Below are 20,696 nucleotides of genomic sequence, written 5' to 3' on the forward strand. Positions count from 1 at the left end.
GATGGCGGATCCAAAATGGCGGATCCAAAATGGCCGCCGGGGTCAAGGTCAAGGTCAAAGGTCAAGGTCATTCAAGATGGCCGCCGTGACATCACAATTTAAGATGGCGGACACCGGCTCCGGCTCCACGCGCCGGCGCCTAGCGCAGGAAATACTATCCTATTCTACTCACAGTCTCACCTAGTCGCTGGTATAGACGGATGCATAGTCTCACCTAGTCGCGGGTACAGACGGACGCACAGCTCCACCTAGTAGTGGGTATAGACAGACACACAGCCTCACCTAGTCGCGGGTAGAAGACGGACGTACAGCCTCACCTAGTCGCGGGGCCTCACCTAGTCGCGGTTAGAAGACGGGCGTACAGCCTCACCTAGTCGCGGGTATAGACAGATGCACAGGCTCACCTAGTCGCGGGTATAGACGGGCACACAGGCTCACCTAGTCGCGGGTATAGACGGGCACACAGCCTCACCTAGTCGCGGGTAGAAGACGGGCGCGCAGCCACACAGCTCCACGCTGAGGTTGGTCTGGCACTCGGTGAAGCAGTTTGCGAAGGAGTAGTGCCTGCCGCCCGGACTGAGGCCCTCGCTGCGCGTGTAGCAGCGCCGCCTGGCCGGGTCCAGCTGGAGCACGCTGGGCGTGGAGTAGGTGCTCACCGGGTACACGGATATCAGCATCTTGCTGCCGGACGGCAGGAAGCGTTCGTCCGTGAACTCCCCGGGGAACTCGCGAGGCGGGTGCACCAGCACCTGGACAACAACCTTCACCTTCAGGTGCGTCTGGCTCCTGCTCTGGTGCAGGAACCCCTTCTTGGACTGTGTACGAAGCCACGTGCTTTAAAGAAATTACAATCCTCCGCGAATAATTCTAGTTCTTAGGCTCTCGGTGATAGTCATCAACTACGTATGTCTTCTGGGTTGGACCTCGTCCTTGTGAATGATAATGTGCCCTGTTTTATTCACGAGGATGTAGAATCCACCCAGAAGCCAAGAAGTGTTTTATAACTACGAGTAACTCAAAATATTATCAGATTATCTGTTTTGATTCCCTTTAGAGAATTTTTTTTAATTCAGGCAACTAAATTAGTCTTAATGCTAACAGATAGTTTATAGTTATTTTTTTTTAGTGTATTTGGGACTGTAAAGTCTATGTGTATAAATTTTAACATGATACATAATAACACATATTTTGTTCTTTCAAAAATATTTTAATGGTTATTAATGACTGTATTAATATAGGGGTTCAAATAATTGCAAAAAAATAATAGAAATATTTGGCATTATTTTAAACACACTATATCAAATTATAAAATTATTTTATACAGAATAATATCAAGAGAGTAATTTTGTTGAATCTAAAAAAAATAACTTCTAAAAAGATACCAAAACAAAAGAATAACATAGCATATGCGTAGAGAGTACAGGCAGACTGACCCAACCGTTTGTATGAAATCCACATAAATGGCATCTAGGCCATCTCACACCCCAACTGCCTACCTCTCCTATCCACTGAGGTTACCCAGAAAGCATTAGTATAGTGCCCATCACTACCTTTGCTTATAATTAAGTGCAGTAGAGCCACTCTACCCTCTCCGTACTCCACTCTGCTCCTTCTAACTTTTCTCTAGGCCTTTATAGTCATGTGCAATGTCTCTGGCACCTTGAGGGGCATTGTCTGGAGCATCATCTTTGTATTCTTGAATAATGAGATGCTGTTTCACTTCCAGCGGTAGTCCGGCCCAGAGGCCCCGCACGGTGCCACTGACGTCTTGCGCGCATACCTCTGGGGGATTATGACAGCCATACCTCACCACTCCGCTGCCCCCGCTTCATCCTGTCTTGGCGCTGTCATCTATCCCTAAATATCTTAGGAATTATGCGGGCTTACAGAAGCCGCCACCTTGAATGACGTGACTCCGACGCGTTTCTGGATACTTTGGGTGTCGTTGGGTTGGTTCCAAAATGACACGATTCATCACATCCACTCCATTACATTCGAGAAAGACGTCAAACTGGTATGAAAGCGGCGACACCGGCCTCCGCGTGAGATCCCTCAGGCGAGAGAGTAAAGTGCGATTTCGGCGAGTGGCGCAAAAACGGATCGATGGGACCGTGATATTGCGACTAAGTTGGGTGGGTTGGGCCACAGCTGTAGGTCCTGAAGGGAGACGGGTCATTGCCACTGCCTAGGTCCTTGCTTAACAGACATGCGATTCACTGATAGACACCTTGATTTCACATAATGCGAGGGCCATGGAGAAGTAGTCGCCTAGCATGTTGTACACAACGAACACCAGTCCTGTGGTTGGACTGCAACTGCTGGTACTTAAAGGAGACTTGTCTACACAACTGCCCGAGTTCTGGCTGAACAGAGACTAGGGTCTCCAGTGCAGACATCCACATTGATTCCAGAGGACGCGAGAAACATTGAGAAGTAGTCGCCCAAAGTTTTCTACAACGAAATAAAAGTCATGTGGTGGGATCACAGCTGTATGTCCTGAAAAGAGAATTTCTATTCTCTGAGTCCTTGCTGCACAGACACTATATTCACTGGTTAAGAAACTGCTCAACTCGATACCATAGGATGTGAGAGGCGTGGGGTATTAGTTGCTCAGCATGCTGAATACGACGACCACAAGTACTGCTATGGGGTCAGAGATGCTGGTGCCATTGCCTGAGTCCTGCTAGGCAGACATGCGAAACTGATAAAGACACTCACCTTGATGCCATAAGACCAGAGGGGAGTTAAGGATAAGTCGCCAAGCATGTTGTTCATGGCGACATCCAGTTCTATGGTGGGACTATAGCTGCTGGTTCTAAAAAGAGACTCGTTCATGTCACTGCCTGAGTCGTTCCTGGACATACACGAGATTAGCTGGTGCAGACATTAAACTTGATGCCCTAGTATGCGAGGTTCGTGGATTAGTAATATTTCATTATGTTGTCCATGATGACAATTCCTGTGGTTGAGCCACAGCTGCTGGTCCTGAAGGGAGATTTGTCAACGTCACTGCCTGAGTCCTTGCTGCACAGATTCGAGAGTCGCTGGTGCAGACACTCACCTTGATGCCATAGGATGCGAGTGGCGTGGAGAAGTAGTCGTCCAGCATGTTGTCCACGACGACCACAAGTCCTGTGGTGGGGCCACAGCTGCTGGTCCTGAATGGAGACTCGTCCATGCCACTGGCCGAGTCCTTGCTGGACATACACATGAGTGTGATTACAGTCTGTTTATTCTTATATCAACACTTCTGTAACCAAACTTTTAAGAAAGTTACCTTTGGCAACTGCATATCATTTATCACATACATAACCAGAATTAACACTCCATCAAGTTTGTATGAAATTGTTTTTGTCTGTTTATAGGTGTTATTTAGTATCGTTATCACAGCCAAAAACCTCCAGAGAGGTCTTCTCATAGGAGCAGCGGCCAGCAGACGCTGCATCATCAGTGCAAATCTCAAACCCTTGCCCTGTGATCATGCCAGTGCTACAGACCCTAGGCCTAAACTGTGTTTGATTTATGGGACTTCGACCTTTGGAGGGGAAGAACCTTGGATTTCTTGGCTGTGTAGCTTTAACCTCCCATCACCAACTACTGCCCCACAGTAAGTCCTAGAACGGTCTAGAACCACAGACAAAGATGAGACAATATTATGAGTGGGTATTAGTGGGATTAGGGATTTATCAAAACACTATGTCAATGGTAGTATTTGCTTACAATTTATGTGTAGAAGAGCAGGATAATGTCAAGGTTGTATGCGATTGGGTGTAGATGTGTAATTGTTTTTAATAGGGCCCTATGATTTCGGGGGCCCAAACCAAAAAACTTCATTTATTTACATAAAAACAAGGAACTCAATGTACAAAAACAAAATAAGAACGTAAACACTGCACAGAGCCCACTGGGGGGCGAGAAGGTTACAATTGGTGAATGGTGAACTCGAAGTTCCTCCGACGATGCCGTCCTCGGTAGCCTAGCTACTTGTGAGTTCGGAGTCCAGATCGGGTTGGAGAGGTTGGAGCAGGGTCTCTGTCGGTGCGGGCCACTGGTACAGGCAGCCCAAAGAGAGGTGCCGTGAGTCGGGGTAGAAGGCCTAATGTAGTGGTGTGTTGTAATGCCATTGGGGTACCCACAGTGCTACAGGTCGGAGTGGTAGATTCTGGGTCACCTGACGGGCCCAATGGGTACAGGGACCTATTCTTTATCAATGGGATCATCGGGCAGCAAGTGGACATGGCTGAATAGTGTGTTGTGTAGATGTCTTGAGGCAGAGGGTGGTTCTGCAAGTTGGGGAATAAGTGGATTCTGGCCTTGTTGGCAGTGGCATAGGAACTTCGTAGTAGTGTGTTTGAGGATAGCGTAGGGGTGTGGGAGTTTCGTCCTGTGGAGAAGAGTAGGCATGGGGGTCCCGTATGGAATACCAAGGAGGAGGTGGGATCCATGAAAGAATGAATACATGATGGGGCGAAGGGCGAAATGAGATGAATGAGCCCAAAATGGGCATGCATAAGTGAGGTGGGGCAGGATATAGGAACGAAAGGCAGCGAGGCACACATCCTGGGGGTGCCAGATGTCGGTCTTAGTACATGGAAAAGCTGGTGAATGATGGTGCGGGATGAGGAGTGGATTGTGTGGAAGTGGGGAAGGAAGGTAAGGGCTCGATCTGGGGTGACCCCCAGAAAATGGGTGGTAGGTGACCAGGTGATGTCTCCATTGCAGATGAGTGGCATGTGGTCCTAGTGGGGATGGTGAATGGAGAATAGGATGGATTGAGATTTGGAGTGGTTGAGCTCGATGCAGAGAGTATGAAATTTGTTGAGAGAATTAAGGCCATTACTGAGGCGGCTGCCGAGCATCCACTTGGAGATGGAGGTAGCGAGTAGATAGGTGTCGTCGATGAACTGCACCATGTAGGTGCCAGGAGGGGGCTAGAGGTCAGATATTTGGAGGGAGAAGAGAACAAGGAAGAGAATAGTGCCCTAGGGCACTCCAGCAGGGTTGGGGTGCGGGGTGGAAATCATCCCCTCCACCCGAACCGGAAGGAGTGGTCCTCTAGGAACAAGCACAGTTGGCTGACCAATTGAGGGGGTAGGGCTGTCCAGGCAAGGTGTTGGATGATGAGGGGGTGCGACGCGGAGTCTAAGGCTCGGGCAATGTTGAAGAGCACCATGCTAGTGTGTTGCCTCCTGGCGAATCCCTGAACCACCACAGGTTCCACACAAGCGATGGCATAAGTGGTGGAGTCGCAGGGATGGAAGCCAAACTGGTGGTGGGGAAGAAGATTGAGAGAGTTGACCATTGGGAGGAGGTGTTTGAGGATGGTCTTCTCAGCTACTTTGGAAAGAATGGGGAGAAGAGAAATGGGGTGGTAGGAAGAGAGAAGGGATGGGACTTGCCCTGTTTTAATATGAGGGAAAAAAAGGCCAATGGCCCTCTTCCAGGGGGAGGGGAAATGGCCTAGGATAAGTATGGAGTTGAGGATCCGAATAATCAAGACATGTGCATGGTGGGGGAGGGTAAGAATAATAGTGGGTGACAGTCAGAACCATGGGCAGTTTTCAGTTTGAAAGAGGAGAGCAAGGAGCGGACTTAGGATGAAGTGACGAAGGGGATGGATTGAGATCTGGGAGAAGCAGGAGGATGACAAGACAGGACAACCTGGTTGGGTCCTCCCTGTCATCTAAAGACTTGGAGGACAGGGTGGGGACATGGGTAGCAAAGGCAGTCGCGAGGTAGGCTGCAACTGGCTGTATCGCTCCAAGGCCATCTTGGTGATCCCAGTGGGGATGGTCAAAGGCAGAATGGCAGTGGGTGTGGATTTGAGGCATCGGACATGGACCCAAAGGGAGCTGGATTTAGAGGTAATGTTGCTGAGTCATCGTGTCTCCTGTCGGGCCCTCCAAGCACCGACCAACTGCCGGCACCACCACTGCAGCACGACATAGTCCCGCCGAAGCATTGGGGAGCAGGTAGCCTGCCAGCGGCCCCGGAAGTGGTTCTGCAGGGACACAGCTTCTTGGTGGTAGGGGGATTTGGGGTGATCAGAGGTCATGGTGGGGTGAAGCATGTGGGAGTAAGCAGCTGCAGAGATGGCTGCAGCGAGGGTGAGGACATTGGCACCAGGTGGGCCGGGCTATCAAAGGGGAGCCTGAGAGGGACTGCTGGAAACTATCCCAGTCATCCTGGGGGAAATCCAAGCAGGGTAGGTGAGGGTTGGAGTGGGGATGAAATTGGAGTAAACCAGTGAGTGACCAAAAGATGGTCAGAGGTACTGGCGGTGACAGTGTCCAGGTCCATGAGCAGAGGGACAGTTATGGAGAGGGCCAAGTCTAGGATGATGGAGTGGTGATCAGGTTTGGTAGAGTAATAGGTGGGGTGGGGAAATTATGGAGGGTGTGGTGAGTATGCTGGAGGATCTGACAAAAGGAGTTGCCCTGCCAGTTTGTGGCTGCGCAATCCCAGAAGGGATGGGTAGCATTTTAGTCCCCGGCGAGCAGGATGTGTGTATCAAGCTGACCGAGGGACACAACTTCAGAAAATGGGAAGGGTAAATGGGGAGGGAGGTACAAGGAGTAGGGGAGACTGTGCACACGCACAGCAGCCGCCTCAACATAATGGGGAGATGGAATGTGGTGACAATGATGGGAAAAGGTGCTGCAGATGAGCAAAACCATCCCCTCGCCCCGACCGTTATGATCAGAGCGGTGGGCCGCATATGTGGTGAGAGTGTTAGGGGAAATCCAGGTTTCAGAGAGGAACACGATGTTGGCTGACCGCTCGCGGATAAAGTGCAGGCGGTAGGGAAATTTCGGGACAAGGGAGTTGGCATTCCACAGGAGAAACTTAAGGGGAGGAGTGTGAGTCATAGAAGAAGTTCAAGAGGGCACTAAGAAACTCTTCTAACTTCTCCGACTAGGTACGGGCTTGGGAAAGTATTATCAGTGTCTACTAGGTGAATCGGAGGTAGTGGCAGAGCAACGAAATGAGCTCACTAATAATGACGGTGAGAGATGAGGCATCCGTGTCGGGGGTGTGATCTGATTGGAGGTTACCGGTGAAATGGGTGATAATGGGAGAGGGGCAGATGGAGATGAGGAAGGGCCTAGAAGTGGAGCACGAGGCCCTCAGGCATTGGACATGAGGGTAGGGAAACTTTGTGCATCTGAGAGTGTCAGGGGTGGTGGGCGGGATCCTGCAGAAGTCATTGGTACAGTGGAGGGTCGCCGTGGGTGGCGTCGCAATTAGGGCTGAATGACTTGACTGTCAGGTGAAGTAGCAAAGTGAACGCCACCATAGTTGACGCACTTCTTTGTCTGGGAGGTGCAATCCCTGGACCAGTGTGACCCAGCATATTGAAGTGTAATAAAATGTAGTAATAGGATAGTAAATGTTTACCAGTGCATGTTTTAATTTATGGGAAGTATAGAATACATGCAGATTGTAATATATATACATGCGTGTATATGTATTTTTGTATATATATAATTTTCATGAAGCCCTATCAGTTCTCCAAATTTAAAATGGTAATAGTAAATGTAATAGTAAATGTGCTACTTTAAAAATCGCCAGCTTTTGAAATATTTATTTTACTATGGTGTAAACATGGCATTCTTAAATTTGTGACACTTTGAAGTTTAACTTGACAAACTCAAGCATACATGACAATGGACCTACAACATTCTTGAATTGATCACCTGGTGGATGGATTCTGAAATTATATTCTAACCAGGGCATTCAAAAATTGTTCACTGTGGAAGGAATATTGTTGCTGAAGCTGTTTCAGATAACATAAATTATTTTCAATGACAAACAATTTTTTATGAAAGTTAATAGTTCAATATTCCTTTCGATTATATATACAGGCTATATCAAAATTCATGTTACAATGCTTGAGGGTAGAAAGCTCTTATTATTTGCAACCATTTTCGCCAATAAACATGTTGCCGGAAACACGTAGTTAAGCCCCTGTAGCCCCAGAAAGAGTCAGCTTAGGCAACACGTTGGGCTTTGTGCGAGACAGACGATGCTGTGGTGAATTACGTGTTTACGATGCCGGGCAGCGCTCGAGGGGACTGTACAATGTCGAATGATGACCTCCGCCCCTTTTTACTTCCGTTGGTGGCGCCCTCACCTCTTTTCTTCCGTTCGTGCCGTGCCATAGCACTGCGCAGCGTGACATCGCAGTGTCGCAGTGTGTTTTGATATCACTGGTGGTATGTCGTTGACTGTTCTGTCGTACAAGCAAACTCGTGGTGTTATTTCTTTCGCTGTGGTTCTGAAAAGGGCGACATTTTAGTGGAGCTCAATGGAGTACACGTTTAGAGAGGACACGGACATGCTGCTTGTTTACGGGGAAGCTAGACAAAATGGAAAAGCCGCCCGTCGTCTGTTCGAAGAACGATATCCGGGTCGTAGGATTCCAGCCCACACCATGTTTGCAAGACTAACTCAGTGAATGCATGATACTGGTACATGTGCCGTCACAACACCAAATGCTGGTGCTCCACGCAGGGTTCGTACTCCCAGTTTTAAAGAAGATGTACTTCAGAGATTTGAGGAGAGTCCGGATACAAGCACAAGGGCAGAAGGTTCCGATATGGACGCTGACAAAATGGTTGTTAGGCGAGTTCTTCATGAGCAACTCTTGTACCCGTACCACCTTCAAAAAGTGCAACACATGGGTCCGGCGGACTATCCTCTTCGCATGACCTTATCTCGTTGGTTCATTCGAAGAGTATTGAGGAACCCCGAGTTAGCAGTTTTATTAGCCAAGTTCACTCAAGATGCTATCCTCAATTCGCACAACAGTCATGTTTGGAATGATGTCAATCCGCACGCAACGTGTGTTACAGCTCGCCAGGAACGTTTTTCAGTTAATGTGTGGGCCGGTATTGTTGACGGCGTACTCGTCGGGACTTTTTTTCTTCTACCACGACTTACCGGCGCAGGATGCCTCCACTTCCTTCAGAACGAACTACCAGGTCTTCTTGAAGAGGTTCCATTGCATGTCCGACGTGTGATGTGGCACCAAATTGACGGGGCACCACCTCATTTTTCCCTGCAAGTGCGAGAGTATTTAAACCAAATATTTCCAAACCGATGGATTGGACGAGTGGGCCCTGTCGCATGGCCGCCAAGGTCGCCAGACCTAACCCCATTAGATTTCTTTCTGTGGGGTTACGTAAAAGGGCTTATCTACGCTACGCCAGTAGAAACGGTAAAAGAACTTACACAGCGAATCATTGAAGCGTTCGAAATCATAAGGTCGACTCCACACATGCTCCAGCGTATCCGTGAAAACATGATTCGCCGCTGCCACCTCTGTGTCGCTCAAGGTGGGCGTGTTTTTGAGCCGTTGCTTTAGGCTGTCATGTTGTTAAAATGTATGCAACAATTTCAATGTTGTGAAACAAAGCCGAAGCTGTGATTTATTTCAGAGTGAAATTAAAATCTGTGCCACGATTAAAAAGGTTATTTCTTTACTCGAACGCCCGCACATCCACAACATAACACTCTACAACGGGTTGCCTATGCTGACTCTTTCTGGGGCTACAGGGGCTTAACTACGCGTTTCCGGCAACATGTTTATTGGCAAAAATGGTTGCAAATAATAAGAGCTTTCTACCCTCAAGTGTTGTAACATGAATTTTGATACAACCTGTATATATAGCCTTCATCATGTAGATAATTTAACCCCAAACAGTAAAGTGAATTTGTAGTTATGGATATATCCAGTGGCAATGTGATTTGGCAGTTCCAACTGTTTGAACTAGAGCCACACTAAAATCTGACACAAAACCGACAATGCATAGTAAATGCAGATTTTATGGGATAGTATGCGTAGTAATTTGCAACTCAATAATCACCATAACAAATAATGACTGATTTCATATATACTTGATAATATACTCCATACTCTGGAAGGCATATTTTTACAAACCATTTGTCTTAATATTTAAAATTTTTAAATTTCCTGGAAACAATAATATACTGTGTGCATTGAAGATGTTGGTAACTTGCGAGTACAAGCAGCATGGTTTAATGTGCGTTATGGTTAACTACGCCTCTCTTGTGTCCAAAATTGTATACATATCATAATGTGCTACATGATAGTTCACCACAAACAAGGTAATTGCAGTCACCAGTTTCAGGTGTAAATCTAATTTTAGATATGTTAAATATTGGTAGTATATTTCAATAAATAAGAATAAGTAATTACCCAGTATGATCCCTGTCTGTGAAGTGAAAGTTAAATCCACAGCAGTATCCATCAGCTGTTTTGACCACTTTGAACATGGACAAGCAGTTCAAATCGCCTTTGAAGCTACATTTCACCAACATTCGGTCACAAGATGGCATCACCTGCACATTTATAAAAATGCAACCACAATGCATATTTGAGTTTTGTGTTTTGCACCCTAAATTTATGTTCATAACATTATCTGCATAAACATAAAATAATTAGTGAAACGTTTATGCATCACAAAATATGAAATGGGATAGTGAAAAAATAATAAATAGGTATAAATTTAATATTGTTGTTAACTCTGAGGAATAACATAGGGAAGGGTGGGCCAGAGTGAGACACAAAATGTTTTATTTGAAATCACTGTTTACTTTTCTACATTTAAAGACATCTTATACCAAAAAATAGCCTGATTAATGCTCTTTATCATTGCAAACTATAAATTCCGTAATATATGAGACCTTTTCTTAGAAAATGCAATTCTTCATTACATATCAAATTTCTCACTGTACCTTACGGATGTTCCACAGTGAGACAGACAGTGGTCTACAGTGAGACAAACTGAATACGCTTTACAACATCAGATTTACCTAACAACAATCACTGCACTTCAACATATATTATATTATAGAACATTCTGCCGTCCAAAATCTACACAAAATTTGAGATATGACTTTTGTCTTTTGGTTTTTCCATGTTCAGAAGGAACAGGCAATAATGCTCTAATGTCTTTTGCAGCAACTGATGCAATAGCTGGAACATCTGGGTAAAAAAACTTCCTCCACATTTTTTTCACTTTTTCTCAGGAACTTGACTTCCTAATACGCAATGTCGTCTATTTCTCGTAGCACCCCCCCAATGTAAAATTTTGTGTTTTTTCCTGTAAACTCTACCAGGACAAAGTCACCTTCTTTAGGCTTCCTCGCAAGTTGGTCGTATAATTGAAGTTGTATTTCTTCATTGTCTGAAGAAAAGTAAGATTCAGAAAACTCTTCATCTTCATTTGAAATCTCAGTGAATTTCATTTTTATAGGGTTAGACTTCTTGAACAGACCTCTCTTGCTGTTCATTTTGTATTGGTATTGAAGAGAAAGTTTTTTTTTTTTTTTTGGTGTGTCAGTTGGAATGAAAGATCTTCCCTTTTTCGTTTAAGTAGCAGACTCCAATCTCTTTCCTGCTTTGGGATAGTTATGTATGTTTACTGGGCTTATGTAACTATGTGTCAAGCAATTTTCTTCAGAATGTCCATCTCCAATCTTTACCATTGAATTGTGGATTGGACTGTCTTTACTACTGCATGGTCTCGTAGCTTCTGGTGTAGGACTATTTCCCTGTCAGTCACAGCATTTGTCAAAAAATATTGCTCTGAAAACACATTCCTGTTAAAAGGGAAAATCCCTGTTTTGCGGATTCCAGATGTGATGTTTGTCAGGCCTCATTGATTTTTCGTGTGCTTCATAAATAAAAATTGCCACATCATATATCGAAACTGTTTTTCCAGGGTTTCTCATCATCCACGAGTCAACCGAAGCATTATAGAAGGATTTGAAAACCGCAAACACTGATACATCCAGTGGTTAAAGGCGATTACTGCAGTGAGGAGGAATTGTTAAAAATTTTTACCCCATTTTCCTTGGCTAACTCAATAGCCTCTATCCTTAAGTGGCTATCGTGACTGTCCAATATCAAAACACCGGGATTTTCTAGCGAGGAAAATGAGTGCTTCACAAAATGGTGCAAAACTTCTACAAAGAGTTCACCATTCATCCATCCTGACTGTGTTGCAAGGCCAAGACTTCCAGTGGGGGCACCACGAAACATATGTTCCTTCAAATGCACTCTTGGGAAGCTAATGACTGGAGGAAGAGCATTCCCTGATGCGTTGACAATATAACATGATGACAATGTAACAGGCTGCCTTTCTCGCCACTTGTTACTTTTGCAACTTGCTTCACTCCTTTTCCTGCAATGATTTTGGTTGGTTGTTGAACAGTGCTGCAACCAGTTTCATCAAGATTGAAAATACGCAATCCATTTGAGAAGTGGTCAGATCGTTTAAGCACAGTCTCAAATTTATCGAAAAACAGCCCCACATTGTGTTTATTAAATGACGTAGCACGTGACAAACTGCAAGCTTCTGGCTGCCTTAGGGATAAGTTTGTATGCCTCTTCCAAAAACCGCGGACCCACTCTATTCCAGCTTTCTCTTGGATTTCCCATGTTTCGGGACAATCAATACCATTTCTTGATGCCTTTTCAAATGCTAATTCTCTGCAGTTCATCAAACTCAGGCCATAACACATAGCTGAACAAGTTAACAGATAATCTTTCAACTCGCGTTCTTGTTTAGTGGTAAACACTTGGCGACTGTTGTACTTGGGACACATCCTCACGTTAGCCATTTCAGGATTATTCATCTTTTTTCTCACATACGTAAAACACGAAACAATTTTGTTGGGAAAGACATATTTTATAAACCATAAGTAGGCCTGAATCTCATATAACTAAGCCTCACCTGTGAAGTGTCTGAAAAGCTAAACCTTTAGGTTTTGCAGCTTTTCGCACTGACAAGCCTTCCTCCACAAGTTCTACAGCTGCCCTCATGTCATCTTCTTTAAATGTTCCAATAGTTGTTTTTCTCTTCCAGTTGCGTGTTATGACTGAAAACCCATTTTTTTAACCTTTATAAAAATAAAATAGATTAAATGGATATGTAAGTTTGATAATTAATGTAACTTGAAATTAGGTATCAAGTAATTTGATGTTAATTTTGCTTTGTTATTTTAAAGAATATATATGCCTATCTAACAAAAAAGGACATTTTTGTGTAATAATAAATATTTAACAGTTAAAATTGCATAACGTAACCAAGAACCTTTTTTTCATATACCTAGTCTTCTAAAAATTAGCAATATCCAATGGGGGCTGGATGTTCCCGAAACGGAAGCTAACTCTAAAATTTGCAAGCATGGGGTACAGTGAGACATGTCTCACTGTGCCCCATTTTGTTGTGTCTCATTGTGCCCCACACTACTGCACACATATCTATGAATTGAAAATCCTAACCTATAATAACCAGCATGTCTGTGACTCCATTAATTATTCCTCAATATGTGCACATTAAGTTAATGTATTAATAAGTAACATATAACAACAAATATAAGTATGAAAAATAATAAACTAAGGAAAGAAAATATTTCTTTTCTTACCTGAAAACCAACACTTTAAAATATCTGGTTAGTATCAGGTGTCATCTACATTAAAAAACAATCAAAATGTTGCTCATGAGGGGTACCAACATGGGAAATATTGAAACAAATTTCCGTTTGATAATAGTTGGAGTTAAAAGACATGTCTCATTGTACCCCATGTCTCACTCTGGCCCACTCTCCCCTATACAGTTAAGTCGTAAGGAAATAATTTTGAAACCCAACTTTATTCTCTTTAGTGCATTTTTTTAAATCCTGAAAATTAATATCACAAATGGGAAATGTTTAATGTAAGATTTAATTATAAAAATTTTCTGAAGGAAATAAAATATTTATATTAATAATTTTATCACCTAGAAGTGTCCATCTGTCTACAGTTACCTTATGCAAACACTACTTACAAATGAAACTAAATTTTTTTATAAACTTTGGTTTAGTAACCCCTATGACTATAACTAGGGGCGCAACAACTAAATTTCCAAATGGGGGGGGGGGGGGGGGGGCAATATACCTTTTTATAGAGAATCATCGATCCCCCCTATTGAAGCGGGTGGTCCGGGGGTCCTCCCCCGGGAAAATTTGTATTTCAAGGTGGAAAATGGTGCTATTTAAGCAGTTTTACTATCTAAAAATTGATTACACAGCACTTTTTTTGCCCCCGTTTGCCCCCACTTCAAGGTTTCAGAGGGGGGGGTGGGGCAAAATACCCTTGCCCCCCCCCCCTGTTGTTGCGCCCCTGACTATAACCATTTTAAAAAGTCACAACGTTTTATGAAGGTGGCCTATTTGCACCTATGTTCCATGCCCATATAAGCAATAATATGGCTCGACTTTTAGTAAAATAAAATTTGGTGGCTTTTATTAATAATTTAATTCTTAATTTCTGCAAGAACATTTTATTAGTATTTTCTATTCATCTTACAGTTATGATATAGCTTTAAATAGCATTCGGTAAATAAAGTGCGGTAAACTTCCCCGTGGTATTCAGCTGGCAACACTGAGAATAATGTAAATAAAAAGCATTGAATAAAATATAATGCAATGCAGCACCTTCAGCAGTGCTTGGGTAAGTGCTGTATCAGATCTCACATCTCGTTGTAATATAGTCTACAACATTCTCGGTTTTGCAAGACAATATAATAGATCTTGTACGTTACTTTTAAAGGATAAATAGTATTTTTCCTTCGTCAATCTCTAGGTTTCCCAGCCATACATAAATCCCGGACTTATAGTATTTTGGTGTACTTTTATTATGGCATTGTTACTGGAGGATAGACCAATTCATTTTTATACAATTTTTAATACTAGTAATATTTCCATACTGAAAGTCTGATCACAAATCATCAACACACAAAAACGTATGTTCAAAAATTAAAGTCTTTATACCCTTGGCAGTCTTTCTGGATATGATTGAAGCAGTTATGACATGACGCATCATCACGGGCTGACACGACGCTTTAAGCATCCACAAAAATGTCGCCTCATTCACGCCAATCCAAGCGGTGGGCATGAGGCCGCTACAGGATAGATAACAGCGCCAAGGTAGTAGTGTGTGGGGCTGGAGGGGTGGCGAGGCCCGGGCACTATAGTCAAGCGTGACATCAGTGGCCATGCGGGGTCGCTCGACTGCTCAGGTAACTGGCAGGTATCGCACACTTGCCTCCACAGTTCATGACACTATGATTGAATATGTCTTATAATTAATATATCTAGTACCTATTTAATATTATATAGAATATTTATATTAGAGAAATGGCTCAGAAATTAATGTTTGAATTGGTTGTGAACATTTGGGCATATGTGAACATGTTTATCAGGTAGACTGGAAAAGCTAGGAATGCTACCCGCGCATGCGCGGTGTGAAGTCAGGAGGTGGCACAAGACGTGAGCGCCGCGTGGTGAGGGAACTGGACACCAGGGCCGAGCCAGTAGTATGGGTCAGTGGGGAGCCAGGCACCGAGCTTGCCAGAAGGTGACACGAAATATGCTCAACACGTGACAAGGGAGACTTGAGACCGAGGCCGGGGAAGCAGGTTAGATGGGTGGGGAGCCAGGCACATTGCTAGTCTGAGCTAGTCAATGGGTGGCAGGAGACATGAACACCGCCATGCGAGTATACTTGAGACGGGGGCCGAGCAAGCAGGCTGGGTAATCGGAGAAACGGGCACCGAGCTAGTCATAAAGTAGCACGATACGTGAGCACCACAATGCGAGAAGACAGAGCGAGGCCGAGCAAGCAGTTTGAGACAGCGGGGAATCAGGCATAGTGCAAGTCCGGAGGTGGCACTAGATGTGAACACCGCGATGCGAGTGGACTTGAGACCGGGGTCGAACAAGCAGGTTTCAATGGTTCTGAATTGTGTAGGGTTTTTGAAGTCAAATTGTAGGACTTTACTGTTGGGACTCTGGGCTTGCTGCTCTGTTCACATGCTGCACGTGTGACATGAGCGAGTTATCGGGGAATGGGGCTGATTCTATGTGCTGCTGGCTTGCATATTAGACACATTATTTTGTGGTTTGTTTGTTCAGCTGCGTATCTTGCGCAGTCTCTGACCATGGTTACTGGGGCGCGCTGTCGCAACAGGCCGCGCGATGTGGCCACTCGTCTAGGTGGAGGTGGTAGCTTGCTCAGCTGTCCTGGTTAGCTGTTTGTGAGATTTGTGTTCAACAACCCTGGAATGTTCTGGTAGACACGTATGTGTGTGGATGGTTTTCAAGCGACCGCGAGTGGTTAGTTATTCATCATCCGGGGGGACTATGCTCAACAGTGGAAACAAGTTTGGGAGTAGAGATGTAATGTTTTAGGGCTCACTTGGGAGTAGACCATGCCTCTCCCCCGTGGTAACGAGTCACGAGATTCAAGTTAGGCTATAGCTCTCTCCTGTAGGAACGAGTAGAATAGGATATCGATGTACTTAGACACACTGGGTGGGCTCTATGCCCCTTCGTTTCTAGAAGTTTTGAGTTAGATATTTAGATGATGCCAAGGGCAAGAAATGGACCAAGTTAAATGTTGAACTCGAGGAATAGGAACTTGTCACAAACCATGTGAGTACGAGACAAGTTTATTAAAGAGGTACTTTTAATTGAGGTGTAAGATTAGTCTAAGAGCTGGTTGTAGGAATAAGGATAGTGTTTTTGACGCTCTCTCTCGCTCTCTATTTGTTTTTATTTATGGATTGTGAATAATGGTCTATTTGTTTAATAATCTGTAATAATTAATGCTCAGTATATTTTGGAATTATAGAAGACTATTTTTAGGTTTAGAAATTTATTTTTATCTAAATATAATTTGTTTTTGAAGCAATGTTAATTTATTTTTAGTTAAATTTAGTACTTAATTTTTAAGTGTTTAAAAATCCTTAGGAAGCATCCTAAATGGGGTAATTGAATATTTACTTTTGCGAGTAGATCTAACACAGGAATTTTTATACACTGAATGAACATTTCCCCCTGTTATTTTATGGAATTTATTGATAAGTGCACCTTTTACGTTTTAAATAATTACCTCATTAGATTATTTTTCTTTAAAAACCCTGCTTGACTATTGGTAGAGGCAATTTGTAGTTTTAATTTTCTAGTGGATGTTTAACTAGTATTTATTTAAGATTTATGAGTTTATAGTTTTTACATAGTATTTAAGAGGTTAGATGTTGTGGTAAGCTAACAGGTGATCATCTGCCGGTGAGGTTACAGTGGAATATGTGATCGTACATATTAAAAGTCTATGTGTTTACTGGTTCTACATCATTGAGGTTTGTGACAAATTTATCTGGGTTTTAGCAAGAGATGGAAAGATAGTTATGAAGATAACAAAGTCAGATCGTAGTAATAGATTTATTTATAATTAAATATTTTACGGTATATGATGTTAATGTTGAAGTTGAAAAAGGGGTACAGTTAGAAAGATGGGAAATCACACAGTAATTAAGAGTTTAATTTTAATTTCGTACCTTAAATTTATTTTTAGATCCTTAGCTTTAAGTTTTGTATAGTTTTGATTTGCATACATAGTGAGCTTAATTTAAGTAATTTTAATAACAATAAGCCATTATGTTAAGACAGTTTTAAATCAAAATTTTATTAGTTTTAAATTTGGGTTTCTAAAAAGACTTTTTTTTTGTGGTCATTTAGAGACGTTAGGCCTACGCTATCGAGATAAAGTCATTTTAAGGTTATGTGATACAGGAGTCGAGAGAAATGATATCAGTCACCCAGAGATCAAGAGAAAAAGTTAGACAATTTAAGAGAAATTCCAGTTACAAGGGAACAGAGTAGTATTGTTTTAAAATAAATATTGTGAGTTTTTTCAGACACGTTGCGTGGTCTGTGAGCAAGTCTGCAGCCGTGAGCACGCGACCAGGACCGTGCTACTATCTAGCGGTGGATGGCAGAACCAAAGAAGTTGTTGGCCAGACTGGAAGGCAGGTGATGACTTAAGGCGATTGGTGCACGGTAAAAAACTGTCACAGGCCCGAAAACAATGAATTTCGTATGATATGACCACTAAAAAGTCTAGATGCCTATGTGGGTGACCGTTACTATGTAGGGAGGTCAGGAGCTTAGTTCCAGCTCGTCAGTGGCGATATGGCCTTCAGACGGGAAGGGTGTCGCTGGTGGTCGCTCTGCGGCCTGCCATCTAGCGGTAACTAACAGAACCTCGAAGGTTGTATCTCGCTCTCCCTCTAACACACAGCCGATACGGTTCTATCGTGCCCGGAGGAGGGGAAGGTTTAGCAGGTTTCTCTTTCACTCATCCTTCGCCATGGGGAGGCGGAATGGATTATTTTTTTGTCCGCAACTGCGCACATGTGGCTGAGAGCTAACCTCTCCACTCCCGCACATCTTCTCACTCAACTCGCTCGTTCTCTCACACTATTTCAATAAATCTTTTCAAATCTTCAACATCAATACTTTAAACCATTGCGCTTCCTACGGATTAATTATATTTCATGCACGTGCCCGAATTCAGCTGCAAAAAAATAAAACGGGTAGTCAATTGTTTTCTTCAAAAACCTTCCGAAACACTGTGTGTTAAAAAACATTCTGAAAGCCCATTTTTCTAGATAAATGGAGATTCTAAATCACCTATGTCACAAGGAAACATTCTGCTTTAATATTATGTAAAGAAAACACCTCTTAGTTCTATAGTTATGTAAAGGTGGTGTGATATGTTTTAGATGTCGCACCATATTATCATCCATGTAGAAGAGTTACCCGAAATCTAACAAGACTATTGCCATGTAAATGGAAATATGGTTAAGGAAATATTTTTCAAATGTTTGTAAACAGTAAACAACATATAAAAAATCTTATAACTGTAAAATTAAAATACAAAAAACCCTATAGCAAATTTAATATCAATATGAAAAAGTCTACAATAATGTTTACAAGAAACGAAATTGCAATAGCAATACAAAAATATCGCAATTTTGTTACATTGTTAACATATATATTATTTTTAATAAAGGCAAAAAAAATGACATACTCAATATTTGGAATACAATAAATACCTTAAGCCCTACATAATTGCTGCGATATTCACAACAAATGCTTTTCTTAAATATAGTAATTAAAAAACATCGTAAATAAATTATGAACATACATATTATGGTAAAGGAAAGTGGACACTATCACACTGAAAAATCTTAGAGGGTAGTTTTCCTCATCTTATTTCGTTCTTTGCGTTTTTGGTCTTGTTCGTTAAAATATTTCATGTTCAAATACTTGATACGCATATACGTTCTTGTCCTGACAAAACAGTATATAACTTCTTCTGGATATTTATTTTCAGTAGTTCCGCAAATAATTTTAGTCAGTGATTCAAAAATCCGCTCTATTTTGCACAAATTGTTGCCATGAACATTATCAAAACACATTTCAGCGATCTTTATTAATTCAAAAAATTCATTAGTGGGATATTTTAAGTTACCCTTTGATTGTACATGTATCCAGCTATCGTCCTCCGAATTGAAATCCGTAGTGCCAAGGTCAGGATATTTATTTCTGAAACGGTGAGCTATATAGCCAGAAACATATTTCAGCCCTTCAAGAGAAATTTCGTCACTTGAAAGGGGCCTGGCCTCTAAATCTAAGTCTATTTCTTCCATGTCAGCAAGATCTATTTCATTTAAAGGTGATTTCTCTTGAAATGTCTTTGCAAAATACATTTCCTTGCACAAAAGTAGTTCTGTAATTTCATTCTGATAAGCACTGTCCAGTTCCATTTCATTTGACGAAACATCACTTACCAAACACATTTCGCCTGTCTTCTCATCCGTGTTTTTCCGTTCAGCAAAAACTGCTGCAGAATGTTTTCACAATATGTAGTTTATAATTCTGTATTTAAAGTAAATGGGCGACAGATGCGTATTTTGATGTCCCATACCTCTAATATATGGAGAGAAAAAAAAACACTCTAACACATCTTAATTCAGTTTAACTGTTAACAAATATTTAGGTTAACTGGTTCTATACATATTTCCGAATGTTTTACTGACTGTGTTATACTGGACATTAATTAAATTGATCGCTGATATTTATACTTTTAAACAAAATTTTGGATTTATCATTTTATGTAAACTCTAATGCGTTAAAAAGTGTAACGCAACACTACACACAGGTAGTGATGTCTAGTGCACTGCCCTATGCACATTAGTTAACAAAAAAAATAAAATGAAATATTAATTACTGATAAATAATACCTTGATGTCGTGATACAAGTAACACATACTTATCTGATATTTATCTCAATTAGAATACGAAATAGGAAGACAAAATAATTAACTGATTTTAAGACTGATTTATTACTTACACAGTACAGTGCATTTTGAAGACAAATGGGTCTTAAGAAGCGAAAATCGTACTCGATTAAAGGATGGTATGGTGTTCGGTATATTAAGGTTTCCTTCGAAGTAACGGTTTCACAATGCTTTTAAGATATTAGTTACATCCCAACATAAGTTTAAAACATTTCTCTTAAGAGTGTGCTTCGTAGCATTAAAAGATGTGCCTTAATTATTTTGCAAATTTATCATTGTTATGGTGACGATGTCAGGGGTTTTCGTAATTTTTTTTAGAAATATAGTACAGTATTAGCAACTACGTTAAGAACTGTTATTTTATTCACACAGAGAAAAGAAATACAAAACTTTGGCGTTTGTCTTTTTATATACTATATAGGTTTGTTATTATATGTGTGTTGTAACATGTATAAAAATGTTAAATATATTCAACAA

The 20,696-nt window shown here is 42.1% G+C and overlaps 1 protein-coding gene across 1 annotated transcript in view; it reads right to left on the reverse strand.

The window, feature by feature from the left end:
• Positions 1-20,696, reverse strand: part of LOC134539901 (sodium channel protein Nach-like) — a 72,682-nt gene that overhangs the window by 41,814 nt on the left and 10,172 nt on the right. The window contains exons 5-6 of the mRNA XM_063382250.1: positions 3,062-3,197; positions 473-815 (exon numbers count right to left, since the gene is read on the reverse strand). Of these exons, the coding sequence (XP_063238320.1) occupies positions 473-815; positions 3,062-3,197 (479 nt within the window). The remainder of the gene's footprint in view (positions 1-472; positions 816-3,061; positions 3,198-20,696) is intronic.

The sequence above is a fragment of the Bacillus rossius genome, chromosome 16, assembly GCF_032445375.1.
Source record: "Bacillus rossius redtenbacheri isolate Brsri chromosome 16, Brsri_v3, whole genome shotgun sequence".
Classification (NCBI taxonomy): domain Eukaryota; kingdom Metazoa; phylum Arthropoda; class Insecta; order Phasmatodea; family Bacillidae; genus Bacillus; species Bacillus rossius.